The sequence below is a fragment of the Geotrypetes seraphini genome, chromosome 19 (genome assembly GCF_902459505.1).
Source record: "Geotrypetes seraphini chromosome 19, aGeoSer1.1, whole genome shotgun sequence".
NCBI lineage: Eukaryota > Metazoa > Chordata > Amphibia > Gymnophiona > Dermophiidae > Geotrypetes > Geotrypetes seraphini.
This window is the reverse complement of record NC_047102.1, coordinates 5819549-5834064: the sequence shown is the minus strand read 5'-3', so window position 1 is coordinate 5834064 and position 14516 is coordinate 5819549. Positions and strand designations below refer to the sequence as shown.

At 42.1% G+C, this 14516-nt stretch overlaps 1 protein-coding gene across 1 annotated transcript; it reads right to left on the bottom strand.

The window, feature by feature from the left end:
- Positions 1-1868: 1868 nt before the first annotated feature.
- Positions 1869-8328, bottom strand: FADD (Fas associated via death domain). The gene is made up of 3 exons (XM_033927857.1): positions 8060-8328; positions 5270-5697; positions 1869-3322 (listed from the first exon to the last, which is right to left on the bottom strand). Exons 2-3 carry the CDS (start codon positions 5565-5567, stop codon positions 3039-3041), a joined length of 582 nt encoding a protein of 193 aa, XP_033783748.1. The 5' UTR covers positions 5568-5697; positions 8060-8328; the 3' UTR covers positions 1869-3038.
- Between the last annotated feature and the right edge of the window lie 6188 nt (positions 8329-14516).

The window sequence follows — 14516 nt, the reverse complement described above, 5'->3', positions numbered from 1 at the left end:
AATTCTTATGACAATTCTTATGTAAAGTTACAATTCTTGTAACCTCCTGAGAAATCTTATGTAATCCACCTTGAACCGAAAGGTAATGGCGGAATAGAAATCACTAATGTAATGTAATGTTTGGACAATTTCCTGGAGGAAAAGTCCATAGTCTTATTAAGACATAGGGGAAGCCTTTGCTTGCCCTGGATCGGTAGCATGGAATTTTGCTACTCTGGGGATTCTGGAATCTTGATACTCTTTGGGGGTTCTGCATGGAATGCTGCTACTATTTGGGGTAACGGAATCTTGTTAATCTTTGAGATTCTGGAATTTTGCTACTCCTTGGGTTTTGGCCAGGTACTAGGGATCTGGATTGGCCGCCTTGAGAACGGGCTATTGGGTTTGATGGACCTTTGGTCTGACCCAGTAAGGCTATTCTTATGTTCTTATAAGGGTAAGTGAGACAGATAATCCATGGGCTGAAATGATTTTATGAATGGATAAATCCTAGCCAAAGCTTGTCTCAAATCTTTGTAATCACCTAGTTGCAATCAATTTGGCTCTATTGTCAATCATTCACTTTATATATCATTAAATCAAACATAATATATATTAAGTGTATTTCTGAATTTAATCATTTTTTTCTTTTCTGAGAATTGTATTTTAACTGCTTTGTTAAAAAAAATAAACATAAAATAAATAAAAGTTCATCTGTTGCATGTTCATAGAGTCAAAGTTTAGAACCCAAAGTTGGTTCTAGTAATATAGGAATTAAGAATAGAGAAACCTCAGGATTATAAATAATATGCATCCAACTTCCTTTCCTTTTTGAAGAGGGGAACCTTCAATCAATATGTTCTGAATCCTTAGCCCCTGCCATGCTGAGGCAAAGTGCAATAGTGCCCTCTTGTGGTCAAACTCTGTTCTCATTTTCTACCTTTAGAGCAGGGGGTGTCAAACTCAGTCACATTAAGGGGCTGAAATCTAAAACACAGGCTAAGTCATGGGCCAGACCACACCCCATCTCCCACCCCCATAATAGTACTAATTGTAACATCATTTTTTCCATTCATTTATCTTATCAACAATAACATAATGGTTAACCACAAAATTAAAATACACAAAGCATACTGTATGCTTCTCAACATTTATTCCTACCAGAACACAGATAACCCCTATGCAAATACGGGACCAAAACCTAAAAGTATTAATATATACAAACGAAACCCTAAGATTCAAGACTGCATGCAGTACAACCCCCGGAGAAATAGAAACAAATGCATTTCTTCCTGAACAGTGAAAATATAGACAGAAGATGTAAATTCTCAAAATTGACACAATTCAATCACTAAATCGAACATAAAATCATTCCCCCTATCTTTGTTGTCTGGTGGACCCTCGCATTTGGTAACTGTGATTTGGGTTATTCTTCCCAATGTGCATCTCTTTGCATTTCTCCACATTAAATGTCATCAGTATCAGATCTAAGAAGCTTTTTAATCATCATTAGCTTACTCTTTTCCAGATCCTACAAAAACTCATGATAAAGGACATCACTTAGATTTAAGTACTTTTTTCTACCAAAAACCCATTTCCCCCCTCATCTTCTCACCCGGCATCCGGACCCCAACAGTCTGGTCAGATTATCTTATGTACAATTTCACACTGAATTGGCAAAAATCCTCTTGTTCCCATTATAAAAACGCAACTAAAGTCCACTGAGATAAGATGAATTGATCCCTCTGAATTTTGGAAATTTTATAATTTTAGTAATTTCTTAGATCAAGATCCAGATTTTAATACTCTTTGTGAGAAGTTTAGTAAAGACACATTAGACTCAATCACCCCTCTACGCAGAATTAAGAGAAAACGAGATCGTAACACCCAAGATAGTTCTAAGAGCTCTTCCTCAAACCATACAAGTTCAGACAGGCACAACATGGCGTAGGTCAGGGACTAGCGAAGATAAAAAAATCTGGAGCTTGGGTGTGAAAAATTAGAAAAGAAAAATGAAAGAATAAAGACGGGCTTACTATTCTTCTAAAATAGGTTCTAACACGCTTAATAGCAAGGAGTTGTTTAACTGATACTATATTTGATATCGCCCATTTAAAACATGCACCACACGCACTAGTCCCTTCTCCAAATGAGCTAGCAAATCATTCTTATTCACAAGTGCAAAGGTTGAGACATGCCAGCAAGGATCAGGAGTACCTTGATTTCCAAATGCTTCATTCATCATACCAAGATAGTAGAGCTGACCTAAAACCTGGAATGAATTCAAAACTCCTAAATGGGAAAATTTTAGTGAGCTGTAAAATCACATTGCCCATTAGATGTATGCTCATCTACAATGTCAGCAGCCCCACTACAATTTAAAGCTAATGTGTATACAGTGTTCCCCCACAAATTCGCGGTTTGCGAATCGTGGACTCAGTAATTCGCGGTATGCTCTGACTGCCTCTTCCTGTATTAAAGTCAGGCTTCACCAATCAGGAGCTGGGTGTCAAAGCAGCTTCTGATTGGTGTAGCCTGACTTTAGTACAGGAAGAGGCGGTCGGAGCATACAGTGAATGATTTTCTGCACCCGCCGGCACCCCAGCTGCCCTCTCCTGCCTCTTGACAGACGCAAAACCGCATTTGCGGTTTTTCAAAATTTGTGGGTGTACCTGGATGGGTGTACCATCACTATTACAAAAGGAATTTTCCCTCATGATTCACCTTGATAATCAAGAATTCTCAGGAATCTGTCACGCAGGTCAACAACTACAGACCAATTGCAGCTATCCCTTTCTTGATTAAACTGAAGGAAGGATCAGTATGTACAGAATTGAATTCAATTCTTAGTCTTGTACCCCACTCAATCAGGGTTTCGCTCACTCCATAGTGCAGAAATGATGGATCTGAAGAGAAGAAAACTCTATAGCTTTTCATAATGAGGTTGTTCAATAACTGTATTTATTTATTTATAAAATTTCTAACCCGCTTAAACCGAAGCTGGATGGAATGCAGTGAAGCGTCTCCAGATGAAAGTTGAAATATACTCTGTTTTCCATTTAATTTGAAACCAAAGAGTTGGAAAGCGCCTCTTCTATATAATCCACCACAAGTTTCAGCCGACAATCCTGGAGAGCTTTCAGTAGCTCGGACAGCTTTGCATCCTTGCCCCGAGACTTCTGCCAGGCTCTCAATCCCTGCATGAGCTGCTCCTGCAGGTTGTTAGGATGTGCAACCACGATGGCATCTAACTTGGCTTCTGAAACGCCAAGTCTACGCAACAACATTTTCCAGTTTCTTCCAACATTGTCACATATAACAAGAAATGCTATCCTCAAGTGTTCTATAAAGAAATACAAACAAAAGCCAATTAGCTGAAACAAACTGAAAATGTACTTGTCAGATTAATATGTTCATATTTTTTATTTGTAACATTGCCTTTTCTGTTAAAGAGCTATTGCTAATAATCCCCTCCCTTTTTTTTTACAAAGCTGCGGTATCAGCTGCCCTGCAGCAAACGTTCCGATGCCCGTTACATCCCTATGGACATCGGAGTAATTACCGCGGCTCTGTTAAAGGAGCCCAATGTGTTAAGCATAGTGCCTACTAGTCTACGCTGTAAGCTGGTTAAGAACAGCTCTCTAGAGAAAGCACCTTTTGAGTGGCAGTCAGCTATGCCTCTCTTTGACAAATCCAAAGTTGGTGGCATAAGCAGCTCTAAGGCAGTGATTCCCAACCCTGTCCTGGAGGAACACCAGGCCAATCGGGTTTTCAGGCTAGCCCTAATGAATATGCATGAGAGAGATTTGCATAGGATGGAAGTGATAGGCATGCAAATTTGCTTCATGCATATTCATTAGGGCTAGCCTGAAAACCCAATTGGCCTGGTGTTCCTCCAGGACAGGGTTGGGAACCACTGCCCTAATGAATATGCATGAGAGAGATTTGCATATGATGGAAGTGATAGGCATGCAAATTTGCTTCATGCATATTCATTAGGGCTAGCCTGAAAACCCAATTGGCCTGGTGTTCCTCCAGGACAGGGTTGGGAACCACTGCTCTAAGGAACCTTGTTTGCACCAATCCAGACTGCTTATCCAGTACAGCTGAAAGATAAAGAGATTGCTAACGGAGACACGGACAGCTAGAATACCTAAGCTCAATGTAGGAGCTAGAGAATGACATAAGAATTGCCGCTGCTGGGTCAGACCAGTGCTCCAAATGAGTCTAGTCTGAACTTGTCCAACTCTGTCTTGAAACCCTGGAGGGAGTTTTCCCCTATAACAGACTCCGGAACAGCGTTCCAATTTTCTACCACTCTCTGGGTGAAGAAGAATTTCCTTACGTTTGTACGGAATCTATCCCCGTCCCTGCAGGAACTCAATGTCCCCATCCCGTTCCTGTGAGTTTTGTCGCTCTCCCTGCCCCGTTCCTATAAGCTCTGCCTTAACCGCACAAGCCTCGAACATTTATGATTTTAAAGTGTTTGAAGCTTATGCAGATGAAGATGGAACTTGCAGGAATAGGGTAGGGACAGGAAAAGAACTCGTCGGGAAGGGATGGAAAAATTCTCGTGGGGACGAGGAAAAATTTGTCCCCGTGTCATTCTCTAGTAGGAGCTAAGATGAAGTAACCAGATTTATCATACAAGAGAAAGGAAGGTGTTTAAGTCTTTCTTGCAGCGCACTTTTCCTTATGCAAACCCTCTGGATGGAGGCTGAGTTAGTAACAGGAAGCAGATTACGAGAAGCTGGATGCCTGATTAATGGCTACAGAACAGACAGACATGAAAACAGCATTAATGGCTACAGAACAGACAGACATTAAAACAGCATTCAGAAAGCAGAAACTTCTTCAAACTACAAGCCTCCTGCTCTCGGCAAAAGATAAAGTGAGCCTTGAGCACAAAGGCAGCTTATAGAGAAATGACAGCATTTCTTTTCATTAAAGCAATGCTCTGTTGTATAGAAAGAGTAACAATGACCTGGAAACCAGAAAAAAATGCCCAGTGTTTGAAATTATTTTTTCCATCTCGTCAGAAGCAGCTGGTTGGTGGTCATGGACATGTTAAATTAGAGAAGCACGAGGAAAGCCAATGACCACTCACCAGTTTTTTCATTTCACAGCTAATTCATTTTCAGCCACATTTGTCCACTACACACACCCAAGTGCTTCATAATAATACAGTATTCATCTTTCTTCCCAAATATCTGTAGTAGCAGGATCTTATAAGCAAATTCCATGAGATGTTCTGCACAGAGAAAAAGGAACAGTGCCACAAAGAACAGACCTCGCTCCTGGGCCTCTGGTTCCTTAGCCACATTGCCCGGTCCATTTTTCTCAAACTGCTCCAGCTGTTCCACCAGGTCGCCTCTCTTAAGGTTCTTCAGCAAGTTGAACAGAAAATCAACACTGTCAGGCGAGATCTCTCGTTGCTCCAAGAGGATGCTAAAAAGGTCTATCCCACTCTTCACATTTTCCAGCTTTCTTTTGCCAATATTTTCACGGCAAAGAAACTTTAGGTTATCAAGCTCATCGCTGGACAAACGGGTAGAGATACTATGCAATAAAGTTCGAAAGTCTGCCATGGCCTCAGACCTTGTCAATAAGAATAGGAAAGTTAAAAATAAATGTTATAGACCAAATAAAATGTCCTGGTTTTCTGTCTTATAAAGGTAATTTGATTCACAAAACTTGGTGAGGAAGTATTGTTGCCACCTGAAAATAAAGACAACATAATAGCATTTTGTCTGTACTTTTTTTTTTTTTTAATCTTAATCTCACTTTACTATAGTAATTTAACAGTGGACAAAAAAAAAAACCCAAAATATGTTATTTTTGTTAAGTATTTGGGGCTGGATTTTAGGTGTTGGCTATTGATATCTATCTAAGTAGGAGATTGCTTATCTCCAACTTCAGAAGGGTAAGTCCATTTTACACAGCACCTAACTCCCAGAGTGGGGCTGATCCAATAAAGTTTGATCAGGCCTTGTGGAAGTATGATGCAGAAAGGGGTTTTGCCCTCAGCTAACTATGCAAAGCCTTGAGCACATTGAACATAGCACATTAAAAAAATGGCAATAAGGCGAATTCACTATTCAGCATACATACAGATAAGTATACTGAAAAGTGAATGCCTGAGAATAATGCCAAAGCCTCCCTGCCAAGTCTGAGGAGGCATAAGGAAATGTTTCTTAACTCGGTCCTGGAGCACCCCCTTGCCAGTCAGGTTTGCAGGATATTCACAATGAATATACATGAAAGAAATTTGCATATATCTGAGGCAGTGTACGCAAATTCATTGTGGATATCCAGAAAACCTGACTGGCAAGGGGGTACTCCAGGATCACATTGAGAAACACTGGCATAGAGGACCCGCAACTTGGCCTGGCTTTGAAGAAGAGGGTGAAATGAAGTCTGGGACTTCACCTCGGATCACCTTTGTACCAAATGCCCCTGGTCTCCCCAACCCCAGAGATCCTCCTCTCCTTCCCCCCCCCCCCCCACTCTGAATCCCATCCCTTGACACCTAAAACATCTATTTAATAATGATCTAGTGCAGGGCTTCTCAACCCAATCCTGGGAGCAGACAAGTCTCAGGCCAGGTTTCAGGATATCAACCATGGATATGCACGAGATAGTGGCATATCAAGGAAGAAGTGCATGCCAAATTTATGTCATGCATATTCATGGTGGATATCCAGAACATCTGATTGGCCTTCTTGTGACTCAAGGACTGGATTGAGAAGGCCTAGTCCAGTAGACCCTCCCCTCCCCATTCACCTGGAAGATGGGAGGAAGAAGTGATGCCCACTTGTTCCTCCCCTGCCACTACCATTTTGCAAATGGCAAGGGAGCCAAAAAAGTGGACATAGCTCCCACCTCACATCTTATAGGGAGGGAGGGGCAAGTTGGGATCCCCTAATTCAGGGCTGCCCAAGTCCGGTCCTCGAGATCTACTGGCAGGCCAGGTTTTTAGGATATCCACAATGAACATGCATGATGAGAGAGATCAGCAAGAAGGTAGAGTAGGCAAATCTCTCTCATGCATATTCATTGTGGATATCCTGAAAACCTGGCCTGCCAGTAGATCTCGAGGACCGGACTTGAGCAGCCCTGCTCTAATTAACCCTCTGTCGAGCTATCTTTTGCATGTCGGAGGATAGGGTTAACTAAGGGTGGGGGGAGGGGGGAACATGAGAGTTAGAGATTTGTTTTCTTATGCCTTCCTTTCTGTCTTTGCAGCAAATAGCTGCATATTCCTTACACCAGTGGTTCCCAAACCTGTCCTGGAGGACCCCCAGGTCAGTCGGTTTTCAAGATAGCCCTAATGAATATGCATGACAGAGATTTGCATATAATGGAGATGCCAGGAATGCAGATTTGCTCCATGCATATTCATTAGGGCTATCTTGAAAACCTGACTGGCCTGGGGGTCCTCCAGGACAGGTTTGGGAACCACTGCCTTACACAATGGGTGTGATGGTGGTGTTGTTTTCTCTAACAGTGCACTCTTTTTAATGTAGCAACAATGCGCTTGCTTTCTGTATTGGGAAGCTGGGTGTTAAGAGTCAGCAGCACATGGCTTCGACAGCCCCAAACCCTGCCCCTAGACCAGGGGTGTCAAAGCCCCTCCTCGAGGGCCACAATCCAGTCAGGTTTTCAGGATTTCCCCAATGAATATGCATTGAAAGCAGTGCATGCAAATAGATCTCATGCATATTCATTGTGGATATCTTGAAAACCTGACCTGGCTCCAGCTCTGGATGACCGGAATTGCCTACCCCTGCTGTAGAAGGACTGAGGTTGAGATAGAACAGGCCCTCGAGGGGGGGCTTTGACACCCCTTGGGGCCTGCTTCAGTATAGCGAGTCGACCCGGCGCTGGGCCCAGGCTGTGGGCGCGAGAAGGGCCTAAAAATGGCGAGATCGATCCAGGAACAAGTGTTTGTCTCCCGCACAGGAAAGAAGCGGCGGCGCTTTCACGGTGAGCTAACCATCCCCCAGAGGAACGGCCTCCACTTGCAAGGCAGGGGGGAAACGACGACAACTTCGCCCCCACCCCGGGCTCTTTCTCTTACCTCGGTTCCGCGACTAGAAAACGGGGCGGCATTCGCGCTCTTCTGCGCGTGCGCAGCCGGAAACGGTCACACGGTCTGGACGTTGGGCCGGGCTTCCGCCGTCGCTGCTCCCGCGCATGCTCGGAGCGAAGTAGCGCCTCCCTTTTTGTGAGCCCGGACAAGTCACTGAATCTTCCCTTAGCCCAAGTGGAAAAAAAGAGAAATCAAACCCACCAACCCTAAACTTCGATGCCACTAGGAAGAGAGAATGTCCCTCTGTGATAAAGAGAAACGGACCTGGTCACACATTTGGCACCAGGGTCAGAGGGGGCTGCAGTACTGGAACTGATGCTGCTTCCACTGAGGCCGTTTCTCCAATATGCATTCTGGAGTTACACCTATAGGCTAGGTCAGTGGTTCCCAACCCTGTCCTGGAGGACCACCAGGCCAGTCGGGTTTTTGGGATAGCCCCAATGAATATGCAGGAGAGAGATTTGCATATAATTGAGTTGCCTGGCATGCAAATCTCCTCCATGCATATTCATTAGGGCTAGCCTGAATACCCGATTGGCCTGGTGGTCCTCCAGGACAGGGTTGGGAACCACTGGGCTAGGTCAGTGGTCCCCAACCCTGTCCTGGAAGACCACTAGGCTAATCGGGTTTTCAGGCTAACCCTAATGAATATGCATGAAGCAGATTTGCATGCCTGTCACTTTCATTATATGCAAATCTCTCTCATGCATATTCATTAGGGCTAGCCTGAAAACCCGATTAGCCTAGTGGTCTTCCAGGACAGGGTTGGGGACCACTGGGCTAGGTAATTCTGCATCCTTCTGCCACAGTTTCTTAGTTCCACCCACACTGCATGCATGCACTGCTTCCATTGTATGTAAATCTAACTTATGCATATTCATTCTGGATGTCTTGAAAATCACAGTGGTTGGGTGTGTCTTATGAACTGAGTTAAGACCCCCCGGTTCTTGAATATAAATGGAGAGGGTTTTGGTTTGTTTGTTTTTTAGCTGTCTCAATTGTTGACCTTTCTCAAAAATCAAGAAAACTAAGTAGCCAGTCAAGAGTAGTCTCCTTTATGTTTGGCAGTGGTTGGTTTCTTTCTTGCTGTAAACCACCTCGAACTTATATGGCTTTGGCGGTACATAAGAATAAAATTATTATTATTATTATTAGAAGTATATCCCCCTTTTTTTTAACTAAGCCACAATATTGGTTTGTACTGCACCCAGAGCGCTAAATACTCCGACACTTATAGAATTCATATGAGGTTCGCAGCATATGGTGCCCCGGGCTGCGGTAGAAGCCTCTATCGCGGCTTAGTAAAAGACGGCCATAATGTAAAGAGAACTTATAACTGACTTTTGTATAAACTTTATTTTTTTCTGTTTATTCCCCCTCCCATTCTTTCTGAGGATGTTTAAGATATCTCTGCATTGTCTATTTTATGGGTTTGTGTGATATTGTAACATCTGTTAATTTCATCTTGACCTGCAAGGTTGCTTCTCTTCTGATGAATGCCCACCAGCTGAAACACGGCCGTGTTGAGAGAAAGTGATTGCTGTACAGTTTAGGAAGTTAAAAACTTATGTGCACAATAGAAGAGCGGGACTTAGGTGTGATTGTATGTGATGATCTTAAGGTGGCCAAACAAGTTGAAAAGGTGACGGTGAAAGCTAGAAAGATGCTAGGTTGCATAGGGAGAGGTATGGCCAGTAGGTAAAAGGAGGTATTGATGCCTCTGTATAAGACTCTGGTGAGACTTCATTTAGAATATTGTGTACAGTTCTGGAGGCCACACCTTCAAGAAGATATAAAAAAGGATGGAGTCGGTCCAGAGGAAGGCTACTAAAATGGTTGGTGGTCTTCATGATAAGGCGTATGGGGACAGACTTAAAGATCTCAGTCTATATACATTGGAGGAAAGGCGGGAGAGGGAAGATTTGATAGAGACTCTGCAATGAGAGGGCATAGGATGAAGTTAAGAGGTAATAGGCTCCGGAGTAATCTGAGGAAATACCTCATTTGCAATGGGCAGGAGGGATCCCAGGCCCTCCTGCCCTCGACACAACCCCCCTCCCCCAACGACCATCCCCACTGAACCCCCGATTGGCCCCACCCCGCCAACCCATGACCCCCCCCGGCTGACCCCCCGACCCCCCACCCCCCCTTCCCCGTACCTTTCAACGTTGGCCAGACGGACGGGTGCCAAGCCCGCCCGTCCGGCAGGCCAGCCGGCTCCAGAATGGGGCCGGATTGGCCCAGGCGGCTGAAACCCCGCCCACAGGTGGGGCTTGAAGCGCCTGGGCCAATCAGAATAGGCCCGGGAGCCTTAGGCTCCTCCTGTGGGCGAGGCCTTAAGCACACGGGCCCAACTTACCAGGATTGAAGATCTCAGGATATGATATAATAATTGCACAATAATGACTTATAATGCTGGGTACCAGGTCAAAATAGACCCGACAAAAAAAAAAAAGCTCCTGACATTACAGCCCCTGAATAAGGGGCCTGTCCACAATTTGGCCCCTGACAAATGAGCTCCCCCAAAAACGCCCACCCCTGACTTTTACCCATGCTGCTACTATTAGCTGAGATACTTACTTATTTGGGTTTGTTTAAATCACAAGAGAGATTGTGATGTATGGAGTGAACTCATCCAATAGACCCCTGAAAAAGGATCGAAACGGAGCTCTGTTGGGCAGTTACTTTGATTCACATTTGATTCAGATAAGCTTTGCTTTCCATTTATTATTTGTTTTTGAAAATTATGTGTCCATAATGTGATTTCTTTTTAAATAGGGCTGGCACATGCACTGTTTGCAAATCATTTGCTGCATGGACCTATCCTAAATATACCACTTTGTGTAGACTTCTACTCGCCCACTGAAGTTTCTTTGATATTTGGGTTTGTTTAAATCAGAAGAGATATCATGATGTACGGAACAGACTCATCTAGGTACTGATTTTATAAGTACCACATTTGAGATACCTTCTCAGGTTAAACTGCCTTTGTTAACTTGTGCAGTCACCCAGTATTGATGTCTCTTTTAATAATTATGTATAATTACACACCGTGCTTTTACTTAAGATCAGCCCACGGGAAGTATTTCCTCAAGGATACATATTTTCTGTCTGTTTATGCATAGTATCGTCTTATCTACTGGTAGTTTATTGGTTTTCTATATTTACAGAAGTTGTATTGCACATGTTGTATGATCCATTGAAAAAAAAAAAAAGTGCAAATAAGGATAAATCCTCTAGGGGGCACACAATCCCTTCCAAATGCATCTAGCTTGGCGCCTTATAGTATCCACTTCAATGTGTTACTTACTGACATTTTCATAATAAAGACATAGTCATAAAATTTTCACGTTATATTTTTCTTGAAATATACGTCAGAAATATATTAAACACGAGAAAGCAAACTATTTGAATGTTATTATTGTCTGTGTGTTATGTATGCCTACATATTGTTTAATTTATTATATGTTAAATCAATTTACTCAATGGTTGCATGAAAATATTAAAATTAGGGATAGTGGGGCCTAGTGGAAGGGGCTCAGCCAGACAAACCCATGTGGCAAAAATGCAGACCATCCAGCTCTTCCAAACAAGCAGCTATTCAAAAGCCATTTTCTTTCATAGAAGAGTGGTCGATAGAGATGGCGGTTAAATTAAGAGGATTGGCTGTCTTGAAAACACGTTACAGTGAAACATGTTGACACAGAGCTATCCCAAAACTGACCACAAACTAAGCTAAGTACTATTATTATTGGAAAATTGGTGTCTATAACACTATTTATGAAATTATTTATGAAAATAGTTATATTTAAAAGAATTCACAAAAGTATTTCTAATATAAGATTTGATCCTGTGACGAAGTGACATGTTAATCATTGGGAAGATGATTGTTTTGACCCCAGTGTTTTGTCTCTGAGGATCGGGAACTGAACTTTGGAGATTGGCTCCCTAGGGATGATGATCTAAGTGACATTATCTATGGTTGATCAAAAAAATTAATGTGCATGTGCTGACTTAAGTCATAGCAGATTTAGCTCTTCAACTGGCTATGGCATCACCAGGACTGATGTAGGAAGTCCAGTGTTATACGCCGTGCATTGCTTTCTTTTATTTGTCCACAGACTGCCTTAATATTGGTTGAGTGACTCAAATCTCCAACAAATTAATTGACCCGCCCCCCCACTTTCAGCAACTTTTACTGTACAGTCCTGTGGTACCCTTCATTGAGTACCCAAGGGTTTGCTTTGCCCAGATGCAAATGAGAGTGTTACCCTTTGTTAATAAATGAACCAATAGCTCTGCTGAGGCAGTCTTGGTTTTTGTATTATTTCAGGGTTATGGTGACATGAAACTCATGCTTGTGTCAGGCTGTTCCTTACAATGGTGGAGCAAGTTTCTCTTTGCTGAATAAAGAAAAATAGGACCTAAGCAAGAAGGAAAAGCCTGGAGACCCCGGGGAAACTATAACGCAAAGAGTTCTGATCCACCATCAGCTCAGATTTATTTCAGCAATTTTAAAATAATGGTGATCATTCTTTTGGGGGGCTCTTGCAGTCCAATCCAGTCTGGAAATATGTTCTCTGGCCATATCCCCCAGCAGGGATTGTATTCTTACACTTTGTGGTTAGAAAGTCTACACCAGTTTAAATGTTTTTCAAACTTCCATTTATTTTAAATCCACTTACCGTAGTAGCTTCATCAAATCCCCTAGTGGACAAGTGATTCACATCTACGCTTTCCACTCCATTCAGTATTTTATAGATCTCTATCAAGTCACCCTGAGCCGTCTCTTCTCCAAGCTGAAGAGCCCTAGCCGCTTTAGCCTCTCCTCATAGGGAAGTCGTCCCATCCCTTTTATCATTTTCGTTGTCCTTCTCTGTACCATTTCTAATTCCGCTATATCTTTTATGACATATGGCGACCAAAACTGCACACAGTATTCGAGGTGCGGCTGAACCATAGAGCGATTCAAGGGCATTGTAGGATTTTCATCTTTGTTTTCCATTCCTTTCCTGATAATTCCTAACATTCTAATTGCTGTCTTAGCCGCCGCCACACATTGAGCTGAGGGTTTCAACATACGTAGTTCTTTTCTGCCTGTACCATATTTTAAATCGTGACCCACTATATTCTGCTAGTTAGTAAAGGTGGTGTAGCAAATTTTAATAAACTATAACTATAAACCTTCTTTCTGGATAGATAACTTTGGAGAGTAATTCTAGAAAGTGTTTGCTAATTTATGGGTTAGTGCCCCAGAGGTGGAGCCCGGCCAGGACGCTCAAAAGCATGTAACTTAAAGAATTTGGTTATGTACACCAAGGCTTAGGAACACACACTTTCCTGCTTTTCTCTATAGAACAATCTCTTACCAGACTTTGTATAGGTATGCTTTTGATCTCCCAGTCTTTCTCCTTTTACCGCTTTGTAATGAAAGTTGTATTAAGAAAAACATCAAGAGGTTGCAAGTTATTCGTTCATTTGATATTCAGTCTGAAAAAATTTGACCATGTGACAAAATATTACTAAAAATTGCACTGGCTGCCAATTGAGGTGAGAATATTGTTTAAGTTTGGTTGTATATGTTTTAAGTCTTAACATTGTCTTTTACCTAGTTATTTTCTTGACCACTTTGAATTTGTTAATGGAAAACACCCTACACAGGGTTCGTGGATATTTGTCTTTCCATCTATCAAATGATTTTGGGGCAGAATTCTATCTTATCAGGCTGGTATATGGGATAAACATTTTGGTAATTTTATACTAAGTTCGAACACCTACTATATCTGGCATTTTTAGAAAACTGTTTAAAACATATTTGTTTGGCAAATTTTTTAACTCAAGCACTCAAGCAGCCAAACTAGACAACCAAATCGCCAATCAATCTACTGACGGCATCCATCGACTACAAGACTTTTAGAAAAGAAATAAAGACCATACTCTTCAAGAAAACTCTGAAAAAAAGAAATAATACTGCAAGTCTCAAACTCCAAACTCCACTTCTCACTAAAGCCAACTACCCCAAATAAATAACCTTACCCATTTCTCACTCTTTTTGAAAATGACCTATTTTTTTTTTTTTGTAAGATCTTGCTTTAATACATCTTGGATAATTCTTTTGTAATCCGCCTTGAACTGCAAGGTAATGGCGGAATAAAAATCCCTAATGTAATGTAATGTAATGTAATTCATTGTGAATGTCCAGTATCTTTACTCTGTAAACCGAATAGAACAGAGGTAGCTGCTATATACAAACATTTTGTTATGTTATGTTAATTTTTGTAGTCTTATTCATTCCAATATTTGACTCCTACATTAAAGTGGTTAGATCTTTGTGCTCTTGGAACAAGTGCATTTTCTCAGCAATACAGGGCATGAGATTCAATGAATTAGGAAGAATAGAGATCGCTGACAGGAAGGTGCTGGTCACCGTTATTTTATTGTTTGG